This window comes from Rhinopithecus roxellana, chromosome 2, assembly GCF_007565055.1.
Source record: "Rhinopithecus roxellana isolate Shanxi Qingling chromosome 2, ASM756505v1, whole genome shotgun sequence".
Taxonomy (NCBI): domain Eukaryota; kingdom Metazoa; phylum Chordata; class Mammalia; order Primates; family Cercopithecidae; genus Rhinopithecus; species Rhinopithecus roxellana.
This window is the reverse complement of record NC_044550.1, coordinates 47071877-47084419: the sequence shown is the minus strand read 5'-3', so window position 1 is coordinate 47084419 and position 12543 is coordinate 47071877. Positions and strand designations below refer to the sequence as shown.

Sequence of the window (12543 nt, the reverse complement as noted above, 5' to 3'; positions counted from 1 at the left end):
TTATGGAAACACCTTGATGTCCAGGCAGAAGTCTGCTGCCGGGGCAGAGCCTTATGGAGAACCTCTACTAGGGCAATGCAGAGGGAAAATGGGTTGGAGCTCCCACACAGAGTCCCCACTGGGGCACTGCCTCGTGGAGCTGTGAGAAGAGGACCACCATCCTCCAGACCCCAGAATGGTAGATCTACTGACAGATTGTACTCTGTGCTCAGAAAAGCTGCAGACACACAATGCCAGCCTGTGAAAGCAGCTGTAGGGGCTGTACCCTGCAGAGCCACAGAGGTGGAGCTGTCCAAGGCCATGGGAGCCCACTCCTTGCATTCGCATGCCCTGAATGTGAGAAAGGGAATCAAAGCAGATTTTAGAGATTTAAGATTTAATGAATGCCCTGTCGAGTTTCAGACTTAAATGGGGCCTCTGACCCCTTTGTTTTGGCCAATTTCTCCCATTTGGAATGGGAATATTTACCCAATGCCTGTACCCCTGTTGTGTCTTGGAGGTAACTAACTTGCTTTTGATTTTACAGACTCATAGGTGGAAGGGAGTTGCCTTATATCAGATGAGACTTCGGACTTGAACTTTTGAGTTAATGTTGGAATGAATTAAGACATTGGGGGACTGTTGGGAAGGCATGTTTGGTTTTGAAATGTGAGAAGGACATGAGATTTGGAAGGGGTCGGGGTAGAATGATATGGTTTAGCTCTGTGTCTCCACCCAAATCTCATCTCCAATTGTAAGCCCCATGTGTCAAGGGAGGGACCTGATGGGAGGTGACTGGATCATGGGGCCAGTTTCCCCCATGCTGTTAGCATGATAGTGAGGGAGTTCTCATGAGATCTGGTTGTTTGCTAAGTGTCTGGGGCTTCCCGCTTCTCCCCCTCTCTCCTGCTGCCTTGTGAAGAAGGTACTTGCTTCTCCTTTGCCTTCTGCCATGATTCTAAGTTTCCTGAGGTCTCCCCAGCCATTCAGAACTGTAAGTCAATTAAGCCTCTTCCTGCCTATTCTCAGGCAATTCTTTATAGCAGTGTGAAAATGAACTACTACAGAAAGTATTTAACTTTAAACTCAATAGTATCAAAGAAGTAATGAAAATGGAGAACTGAACAACAAAATCATAGTACAATGTGGTGTGTACTAGGACAGGAAGAGCCCTTGTAAGAAGAGATCGATGTATTTCCATTTATTTATCTCTGAAAGAAGGAAACTTTGCCTTGTATTCTGAAAAGGAAAGGAATATTTTATTTTACTTGTGAAAATCTTACACGGATGCTAGTCTAAATATAGTTTTCCTAATTTGCCAGAGATTCCCTGAAGATCGAGTTGGTATCAAGATCAGTGAAGTAAAGGTCAGTAAGTTAATCTCACAGCAGCTGCAAGCTAATTCCATTTCCAGTGAAAAACATCCTGATAGCTCCCCACATAGCTTTTCACAAAAAACAGTTTCAGTCTTAAGATCACATGTTGCAATCCATGAGAAGTAACTATTAAGCCTGGACTGTGGCTGGAGGGCTCCTCACTCTTTCTGATAAATTGACTGGACAAAAACTCAATTTTAAAATGACAGGAAATAGAAGACATATAGATGTACTTTAAATGTGACCAAAATGGGTTGTGAAAACACAAGACACAATATCCAAAAGTGCTGGCAACACAGTATACTGTAGAGTATTGGTTGTTTACCCTTGCTATTGTGTGGCTGAGCTTATTGCCACTGCCCCTCCTTGCAAGAGCATCAAACTGCCTATCACTAGTCTAGGAAAAGATCAAAATTCGAAGTACAGTTTCTACTGAATACTTATCACTTTCGCACCATTTTAAAGTCAAAAAATCAGTAAGTTGTGAACCATCATATATCCAAGATTGTCTGTATGTAAATATTATACATCTTTCTCTCACTTTTAAAACACAATAATACCAGCCAATACTACCATTCTCAGAAGCACTTGTGTCAACAGCCTTTACCCCTTAAAGATTTTCCTCACAATTTTACAATTGTTACTTACAATTTTCTTTGAAATGTTGACCAAACCTGGATTAAAAGATTTGGGGGTTTTAGTGACTGTATTTCACAAACTCTCTTATTGATCTCACTTCTCACTTCTGCCTCCTAAAAAAGCCCTCACAAAGGTCCCTGGGGATGGCTCTTTTCAGCCTCTCTTCCTGGCATTTGGTCCAGTGGAGTTTGGCATTCTAGGACTTCCCTCTTTAGCTTTGATAACTCCCTCTCTTCCTGTGTTCCTCCTTGCTGTGTTCACTTGCTTCACTTTCTTCTCTCTGCAGCATGTTTACAAATGTTTTCTCTGATTGGGCCTGTGACGTTCTTTGGGTCATTTTTTCCACAGACAATGCTTCAACTAGTACTCGCATGCCAGTGACTCCCATGTCCCACTCATGAGCTCTGAACCTGGTACCAGCTTCTGCTGGACATCTACGATGGGATCTCTCACAGCCCTCTCTCATTGGTAACGTGCCGCATCCTGAACTCATCTCCCACCCATCCATCCAGCCATGCTCTAGTTCACTTGAACCCTGGGTGTCATCCTGGATGCTTTCCCTTCCCAGCCTTCTGTGATCATTCTGCCTCTTCAGAGACTCTCTAATCTGTCTTTTTTCCTATATCGCTCTTGTCCCTATTTTAATCCTAATCATCTCTTTCCTGACTTATTCATTCCTTAACTTGGTCAGTAATTTAATTAAAAACAGATTTAGGCCCTGTCCTTAAATGTGATAAGTGATATGAAAGGAGATGATTGGGGAAAAGGGCTTCCCTCAAGGAAGGCCTCTCTGAAGCCTGAAGCAAGATTGAGAACAGAGGAAGAGAGAATTGTATGAATGAAGGCTCTGAGGCAGGAAAACACTCAGATCATTCCAGAAACACTCAGAAGCCAAGTGAAGCCAGTTCCTGGAGATCAGATCATCAGATGAAGATGGAAAGGTGACCAGGGGCCAGACCTGTAGTTCTGGTGGGCCTTGGTGAGGGATTTACAGTAGAATACCCCATGGTTTAAGTATGAAACGGACAAGATTCCTTTAAGTTTTAAGAGGCCTCGAAATATGAACCACAGATTAGATGGAAGCTACTCTCTCTGTGTCTGGACTTTTTAGAATTTCCAAGCACTGCTGTTTCTGGAACCAGATTAATACAAGTCGCTCTTCCATTTATTTATTTATGTATTTATTTGAGACAGGGTCTCACTCTGTCACCCAGGTTGGAGTGCAGTGGGGTGAACACAGCTCACTGCAGCTTGGGAGCTAAAGAGATCCTCCTGCCTCAGCCTCCCATGTAGCTGGGACCACAGGCACACACCACCCAGCTAATTTTATTTGTTGTAGAAATGAGGTCTCATTTTGCTGCCCAAGCTGTTCTTGAACTCTTGGGCTCAAGCAATCCTCCTGCAGCATCCTCCCAAAGTGCTGGGATCACTCTTCCATTTAACATGGTATCTCATTGTCAAGATAAACTTTAAAATCTTTAGACAATAGGCTGGCATTTTACCAAACGATGTTTACTTACTTCTTCAGAACTGCCACTCCCTATAAATATCTGGTTCTTCAACCACATCAAACCACTTGTGATCTCAAAAAGCCTCAGTGTACACTGTTCCTTTCTGTCATTCTAATTCCTCCTCATCCTTCAAAATCAGCTCAAGAACCAGATCTAGGCAGAAACTTAGTGGTGCCCACCCAAACCAGCCCCCACCTCCGAGTTGTGCTGCCATTCGGGCCCACCTCTTCACACAGGATTATCAGACCAGACCAGCTCATGCATTCACCCCCCTCGCAGGGATGGGATGCAGCTATGCACCTCTCAGTGCCGACACCTGGAGAGTCTCATGGACTGTTGACAACATTGCCTGTTTCCATTTCTTGTTCACTAGCACTTCTCATTTCCTAACACACAGAATTTCCTGTAGTATGTCCACTTAATCAATTCAAGCCTAATAATTCCTTGATTTGTGTATAGTGCTTTGCATTTATATACTGATGGTCCCCAACTTACGATGGTTCAATTTATGATTTTTCAACTTCATAGTGATGTGAAAGTGATACACATTCTATAGAAACCATACTTTCAATTTTGAATTTTGGTCTTTTTCCAGGCTAACATACTCTAGAGATGGAGCCACAGCTCCCAGTCAGGCATGTGATTATGAGGGTAAGCGACCAGTACTCTACGGTGTATTGTATTGCCAGATGATGTTGCCCAACTAGCCTAATATAAGTGTCTAAACATGTTTAAGGTAGGCCAGGCTAAGCTGTGTTGTTCATTCTGTAGGTTAGTTATATTAAATGCATTTTCAGCTTATGATATTTTCAATTTACAATGGGTTTATCAGGATATACCTCCACTATAAGTCAAGGTTATCATCTTTTATAGCACTTTGAGTTTATAGAGTCCCTTCAAATGTTTGTTTGCATTTTATTTCCACTGCATCCCTGTGAGGATATCATAGCAAAGCAGTTCGTTTTCCTGTGCAAAGTGATAGCCAGCAAAGCAGTTCGTTTTCCTGTGCAAAGTGATAGCTTCATCTTGTGGCAGATTACCTGAAATACTGCGGCCAAGGCATCTTGGCTCTACTGTCTTTGCATCTAGTACAGTTATATTTTTATGGCAGCTCTGATTTCTTCTTTGGCCCAAGGGTTATTAAGAGAGGGAAAAAATTTAATTTCTTAACAGATATATATATCTGTGTCAAGTCATATACTTAATTCAAACCCTTAATATTCCTAGGTAATTTTTGTCTACTTTCTCTGTCAAAGATTGAAAGATACAGGGTTTTAAGTTTCTAACTGCAATTGTAGTTTTGATAATTCTTTTATTACTAACAAGTATTGCTCTATATATTTTGATGTTCTGTTATTCAATACATAAGAATTCATTATAGTTAAGTCATTATGTATAGTATAATTGACCAATGTAAAATAACCTTTAATCAAACTGAGTGTTCACCTTATAATGTCCTCTGTCAGAGGATTATAATACCACTTAAAACCTTTTAAAAAATATTTTATCCCTGATATATTTTCCCATTCATTTATTTATTTATTTATTTATTTATTTATTTTTTTTTTTTTTTTTTTGAGACGGAGTCTCGCTCTGTCGCCCAAGCTGGAGTGCAGTGGCCGGATCTCAGCTCACTGCAAGCTCCGCCTCCCGGGTTTACGCCATTCTCCTGCCTCAGCCTCCCGAGTAGCTGGGACTACAGGCGCCCGCCACCTCGCCCGGCTAGTTTTTTGTATTTTTTAGTAGAGACGGGGTTTCACCGTGTTAGCCAGGATGGTCTCGATCTCCTGACCTTGTGATCCACCCGTCTCGGCCTCCCAAAGTGCTGGGATTACAGGCTTGAGCCACCGCACCCGGCCCCATTCATTTATTTTTAGCTTTGAGTGGGTTTCTTCTAACAATTCTAGAGATGCATTTTTATTTTTTAACCAATATTTAAAACTTTGTCATTTAGTAAGAGTCTAAACCATTCATGTTTCATCTATTTTTGTCAAATTAATATTATTTAGTATTTTCCTCTCTTTTATATGTTCCTGTTATTTTCCATTTATATTCTTTTGTTAGATGGAAATTTTTTCTTTGCTTTTTTATCCTAATGATTTGGAATTTATATAATGTATACTATTCTACAATACCCTTTATTTGTTTTTAATATTTGAACCTATATTTTTCAACAATATTAACAATAAAATAGTATTTGTTGCTATTTTGAAATGATAGACCATGTTTTTAAGGCAGCTTTTGTTAGTTCACATGCTGATTGTTTGGTGATAGTTTCTTTCATTTCTTTTTCTTTTTTCTTTTCTTTTTTTTTTTTTTTTTAATTTTTTGAGACAAGGTCTCGCTCTATCGCCCAGGCTGGAGTGCAGTGGTGCAGTCTCACCCTGTTGCCCAACCTGGTCTCAAACTCTGGAGGCCAACGGTCTGCCCACCTTGGCCTCCCAAAGTGCGGGGATTACAGGTGTGAGCCATCGTTTCTGGCCGATACTGTGTTTTACTGTATTTTGCTCTAGTTTATTTTATGGAAAATGGAAATTCAGGGGTTAAGACAAGGAATAAATAACAGAAGAAAGATGTGTACATATGTACAGATGTATGTGTCCTTTATGTATTTTTTAATACTCTTGTCTCCTTTCTGGTCCTCATTCAAGGTTATCTATTTCATGCACTAAATTTTTCTTCACAATTCATTTCATTTAGAGAGTGAATGCTACCTTCAAGTGGGCTTTCTCCAGTTTCCTTTCAGGGACTTAAAGGAGAAGTGATGTTAACAGTTTTATATTCCCATTGCATTTTACAGTGTACAAATGTCTTCACATATATTTCTCCATTTGAGCTTTACAAAAACCCTTGGTATTATTCTCATTTTTTGGATTCCAAAATCAGACTTAGAAGAGTTAAATAGTTGTCCAAGATCTCAAGAAGCAAGACCCGCAATCACGAACAGAGGCAGATGTTCAGGATGGAGGCAAGCTGAAACTCAAAACCAAATCAGTATGACTCCAAATTCAGGGGGCTTTTAGCTGCCACCTGCATGGGCTCATGGTATAGCTGACCACCAGAGTTTGTAGAGCTGTCACTCAGGTGTGCCATGGACTTCCTTGGGACCTGACACAGGAGAAGGACTGAGTTAATGTTTGCTGATTAAATATCTGTTACAGGCTGGACGCGGTGGCTCACGACCATAATCCCAGCACTTTGGGAGGCCAAGCGGGGAGGATCACTTGAGCTCACAAGTTTGAGACAAGCCTGGGCAGCATGGCGAAACCCCATCTCTACAAAAAATTTAAAAATTAGCTGGCCATGGTGGTGCATGCCTGTAGTCCCAGGTACTCGGGAAACTGAGGTGGGAGGATCACTTGAGCCCATGAGATTGAGACTGCAGTGAGCAGAGATGGTGCCACTGCACTCCTGCCTTGGCCATAGAGCCAGACCTTGTCTCCAAAAAAAAAAAAAAAAAAAAAAAAAAAGGTACAGTAATCATCGCTTCAAAGCTGGAAGGGATTATTTGCCTGGCTGTCCAGCAGATGGTGCTACATAACCAAGGGAATCTGTTGCTTGCCCTTTGGTGAAGCTATTAAAGCCAATATAGATCTTGAGAATTTCAAAAGCAAAAATCAGTGCTGGATTATGAGTGGTACTAGGAAAATAAAGGGATACATTTTCAATTCAGTATCTAAGATACTTATATTTACATACTTATTTATAGTTACACCATATTTATAAATAAAAATATGTGAGTAATTTATCAAAATTCCTTTTTAACAACAACAACCACAGTAAACCCACAGGTTAAAAACTCCACAACAGTCTATATTAATCAGTCAATCCAAAGTACATTCCAATTCCAAGTTAATTGAAAATAATCAACTTAATTATTTGATTGGCTCTTAGCAGCCTTCACTGCTTGCTCTTGTGTCATGTTCCTTTCTCTCCTTGATTGACTGTAGACTCACAGAAGGCCTTTGCAGAGGACAGTGTACTCATGTCCATCCTTTGCATCCTTTGTGGGAGTTGGCTAGGCAGCACTCTCGCTGGGGACACTATGAACTCCTCTGAGTGCAGAGATCACATCTTGTTCATCTTCATGCCCAATAGCTTGTACCATAAATATGAATGGATTAGAATTCTAAACTCTTAACTCTGCCCCAAGACAGTTCTGAGAGGTAGTAACTCATGTAACACCTGAAGAGGACTGTTCTTGTCCTAATTACATTAGGTTATAGGATGGCAGTTGAGGGAGCCAAACCAGGAGGACTGGACATTATTCATACGTCTCTAGATACAGTATACAAATTGTGTGTATTATGTGTATTTACGTGCTTAATTGGTTGCTTGAGATGAACTCCCAAACACACTCGTGTTTGGATCATTATTACCTACCCTTCTTAAATAATCTTAATTTCCTATGATGCTTGAAAGGGGAAGAGGGGCCAGGTATGGTGGCTCATACCTGTAATCCCAGCACTTTGGGAGGCCAAGGCAGGTGTATCACCTGAGGTCTGGAGTTCAAGACCAGCCTGACCAACATGGTGAAACCCCGTCTCTACTAAAAATAAAAAATCAGCTGGGCATGGTAGCAACATGCCTGTAATCCTAGCTACTGGGGAGGCTGAAGTGGGAGAATTGCTTGAACCTGGGAGGTAGAGGTTGCAGTGAGCCGAGATTGCTCCATTGCACTCCAGCCTAGGCAACAACAGTGAAACTCCGTCTCAAAAAAAAAAGAAGAATGCAGAGTGGGAAGAAGACAGCTGCATGAAGGAGAGATGTACGAAATAGTACTTAATCCCAAAATAATTTCTATAGGTTTGAATATGATCCCTGAAATATATTATAGTTTCAGGTAAGTATTAATCATGGGTATTCAGAACTGTAGTTTTAAAAAAGTATAGAACATGTTTCCTTCCCCTTGAAACTTTTTATCAGCTAGTTATAGGAATTATATTATACCTGCAATAATTAAAGTCCAGAATGAGAAAGTACTTGGTAAAATCTGAAATTTATAATAAATGCATTATAGCAATCCAGTTAAGGAGGAAGAGCCACCATATTGAACATTTGTTAAGTGTCAACTACTATACTAGATAAATTTTAGTTATTGTTTTTAGTTAGGCACCAAAAAATCCATGGGATAGTTGGTTATCCCCATCTTACTGTAGAGGAAACTGAAGCTCAGAAAGATTAAGCAACTTGCACAGGTCGTATAGCAAGTAAGGAGCATGGCTAGGAGTCAGACCCTGATCTCCTTTGGTCTACTAAGCTTGTAAAGGATCTTCCCACCTCCTTCTAAGACCATTCAAAATAATCAGTAAATGTCCATGGCAGGGATGTAGTTCGAGTTATAGCGTTCCATTCAAGATTTGATTGGTAGGTGGGAAGCAGATATGTCTGTGTCAGTCAGCATCCTAGAAAAAGGAGATGATGAACTCAAGTGGTGATTAAGGGAAGTTTAATGAAGGGACTATTTACAGAGATGTGGTGGGGTTAAGAGAACCAAAAAGGGGAAGTGATGCACTCAAAAAAAGTCACCACCTCCAGGCTTTAGGGAACTGGGGGGAGGGAGTGGCATAGTGGGAGCCCAGTGTGGTTGTGAGAAAAGGGATTCCCTCAGCACCCATGGCCAAGATTAGAGTCTCCACTGCCAAATTGCATCCAGATGGTGAGGGTAGGGGAACAAATTCTGTCCTTGGTATCCCCATAGGGCAAAGGATTCCAGTTGGTACAGTTCATAAAGGTTAGCCTCAGGGCACAGAACAGGGCAGAGAAGAATGGAGAATTGATGTGGAGAAAACAAGCAATGGCTTGCCCATGTTACTGCAGGGAGAGTAGGCAGTGTGCACAGCAGGAGGGTGGGGAGCCCAGCATAACTATGATCTTGTGCAGATCAGCCTCACTGGTATGGAGGATCTGAGCCGAGAGGTGGTGGAAGATGAAATTGAGTAGGCATGTTGGAAGTCCCAAATGTCAAGTAAACGTTCCTGATCTTACACTGATACTCAATAGTAAGCCAATTTTGTTTCACATGAGCCAATATTAATATTACATATTTCTTTTATAAGCCAGAGATATAGGGAGATATCCTAGGAGAATGATAGGGAGAAGGAAGGCAGGGGTGAGAGAAGACCTTGTGTGGATATTTGTCCCAACTGTTTATCCACAGGAACAATCCCTTCGTGAAGGCTGCTGGTGTGTGAATGTGTGCCGATTCCCTTGGGGCGTTCATTTGGATCTTTCTGTGTTCCAGTGACCTACGGCATGATGAGCTCCAATGTGTACTACTACACCCGGATGATGTCACAGCTCTTCCTAGACACCCCCGTGTCCAAAACAGAGAACACTAACTTTAAAACTCTGTCTTCCATGGAAGACTTCTGGAAGGTATTTGCAAATAACTTTGAAAGTACTTCTTTGTCACAGAAAATTTTTCATTTGGCTTCATCATTTCAGTGCATGAGTATCGACAGGACCTGCTTTGCATTTAACACTGTGTGAGACGTAAGTTATGGTGAGTTGTTAGAAGTTACTGTTTCTACTCTCAAAGAGGGGTAAAGTTAACACTGAGAACTTTGCCTGTGCCTTGCACTGTGCTGAGTGTTTCATACCTTACCTTATTTAATTTCTATGGTAACTCTATAAGGTAAGTACTAAGAGTATGCCCTAGTTTGTTAATGAGGAAAATGAGATTCAGGATGCTTAAATCATATGGTCACATGGCTAGGGAACAAGAAAAATCGATTTTTTTCTAGCCTGACAGCTACTTCTTCATCCTAGTTTATAATTCATTCCACGAGTCAAGATTCAATAAATATTTATTGAGAATCTCCTAGAATGTAAGGCCAATGAAGGGCAGTGTGGTTCTTCTGTCTAGCTTCGCCTTTTGCATTTCGTCTCTTTGTTGATGATGGCATGTATCCCCCGCTCTTAGAACAGTGCTTGATACAAAGTAAGGACATTCTTTCAAAGGTCTGCTGTTGGTGGGGCTTGGTGGCTCACGCCTGTAATCCCAGCACTTTGGGAGGCCAAGGCAGGAGGATTGCTTGAGCCCAGGATTTCGAAACCAGCCTGGGCATAACATAGTAAGACTTTGTCTCTCCAAAAAAATTAAAGAATTAGCAGGGTGGGGTGGCACACACCTGTAGTCCCAGCTACTCAGGAGGCTGAGGTGGGAAGATCACTTGAGTGATTGCTTGAGGTCGAGCCATAACCATGCTACTGCATTCCAGCCGGGGCAACAGAGTGAGACCCTGTCTCAAAAAATCCAAAAAAAAAAAAAAAAACTCCCAAAACAAGCAAAAGGTTTGCTGTTGTGAAGTCCAACCCAGTCCAGCCCCTTCCCAAATTCCAACATAGTTAACAGTATAGCAATGAGTGATACCACAGGAAAAATATTAAACTCATCTGAGGGATATGGGGCTTGGAATCTAAGAAAATTGGAAGGGAAATTGAAAAGGAAATTATTGTTTCTCCTTAGGGAGATAGTTTCTAAAATTCTTACTAAACCCTGGGGTCAGAGCTATTAATTTTAAGGATAGAGACAACTGGGTCACAGGAACCTATTCATATATAAAAGTACTTGGCATCCAAAGCCACACTTGTATAATATGGATCTTTCACCATCTGAGTAGGGCAAATCAGTCTATCTCTGTTGATCATCTGATAAGGATAGCACACTGAAAAATAGATCTGTTTTCCCAACAGGCATAGCTAGTTGTACAAACTAACAAGAGACTTTTGTATACACATTCCATGATGATAAATGCCAATCTCTAAAGGGATAAGGAGGGATTGGAGAGTTCACCAGACAGCAAAATAGTCCAGACAGGTGAAAGGTCTATCAGATGCCAGGCTGGTAATAAAAACTGTAGCCTTTTCTCTAAACAAGTTTAGAACCATGATTATGTGAGACATTATTTTAATAAGGGGAAGTGGAGTTAATTATGACCCCATCTTTAGTCCAAGAACAAAAATCAAAGCTGCCACATATTAAGTACCCACTCTGTGCCAGGTGCAGTGACTACATAAAGGATGGGTTTTCCAGATGCAGGAACCTTGGTTCGGAGGACCCTGCTCAAGGCCTCATAGCTAACAAGTGATGGGGCAAGATGCTATCCCAAATCTCTCTGACAACAAAACTCATTCTTATCACTCTACTATTTTCATAGAGTTGCCAAATGCTTGGTTATGCAAACGTTCCAGGCAGGAGCAAGACAGCAGCTGAGCTTGGAACTTTTTCAAAGATGTTTCCTTTGCTTTTAGTTCACAGAAGGCTCCTTATTGGATGGGCTATACTGGAAGATGCAGCCCAGTAACCAGACTGAAGCTGACAACCGAAGTTTCATCTTCTATGAGAACCTGTTGTTAGGGGTACCACGAATACGGCAACTCCGAGTCAGAAATGGATCCTGTTCTATACCCCAGGACTTGAGAGATGAAATTAAAGAGTGCTATGATGTCTACTCTGTCAGTAGTGAAGATAGGGCTCCCTTCGGGCCCCGAAATGGAACCGCGTAAGTGTCTGTGACTCATTGCCACTCGGTAATATTCACTCATTCATTCTGACCTCCCACCATTCATTCATTCATTCCCTGACACCTTCACCAAGGCAAAAAGAAGTTCGTGACTCTTCAGTGCTTATATTTAAACCTTGGCCAACCTGACCTTTCACTTCTCAAGTTTTCACTACTTTTTAGCCTTCTTTCAGTTTCTACATGCATATTTTTCAAAAGACTAAATCGTTGACCATATGACTCACAAAAAATTAATTATCTGAGCCTTTGAAAATTTCATTTAAGATGCCCTGGGCCCTGTTTTTGTAGGTCCAGTAACATCATCCACTAAGTTATTTAACAGCAAGTTTTCAGGTGCAGGAACTCTTTTTTTATAGGTCTTACAAACAGGTTTTTGTTCAGAATGGAGTTATTTAATGTGTAAGCTTGTGAGGCCATTTTTTGTTTGGTTTAAAGCCCATTTTACTCAAATGTTTGAGATTTTAAGTATATATTTGTATGCATGCATATTTACAGGGGCTTTTTGTACAC

At 41.1% G+C, this 12543-nt stretch overlaps 1 protein-coding gene across 2 annotated transcripts in view; it reads left to right on the top strand.

Annotated features, from left to right (window-relative positions):
• The window catches only part of PKD2 (polycystin 2, transient receptor potential cation channel), a 69874-nt gene that overhangs the window by 20657 nt on the left and 36674 nt on the right, over positions 1–12543 (top strand). For both annotated transcript variants that reach the window (XM_030919311.1, XM_010366154.2), the window contains exons 3-4: positions 9750–9883; positions 11762–12012. In XM_030919311.1, coding sequence (XP_030775171.1) covers positions 9750–9883; positions 11762–12012 — 385 coding nt within the window. The remainder of the gene's footprint in view (positions 1–9749; positions 9884–11761; positions 12013–12543) is intronic.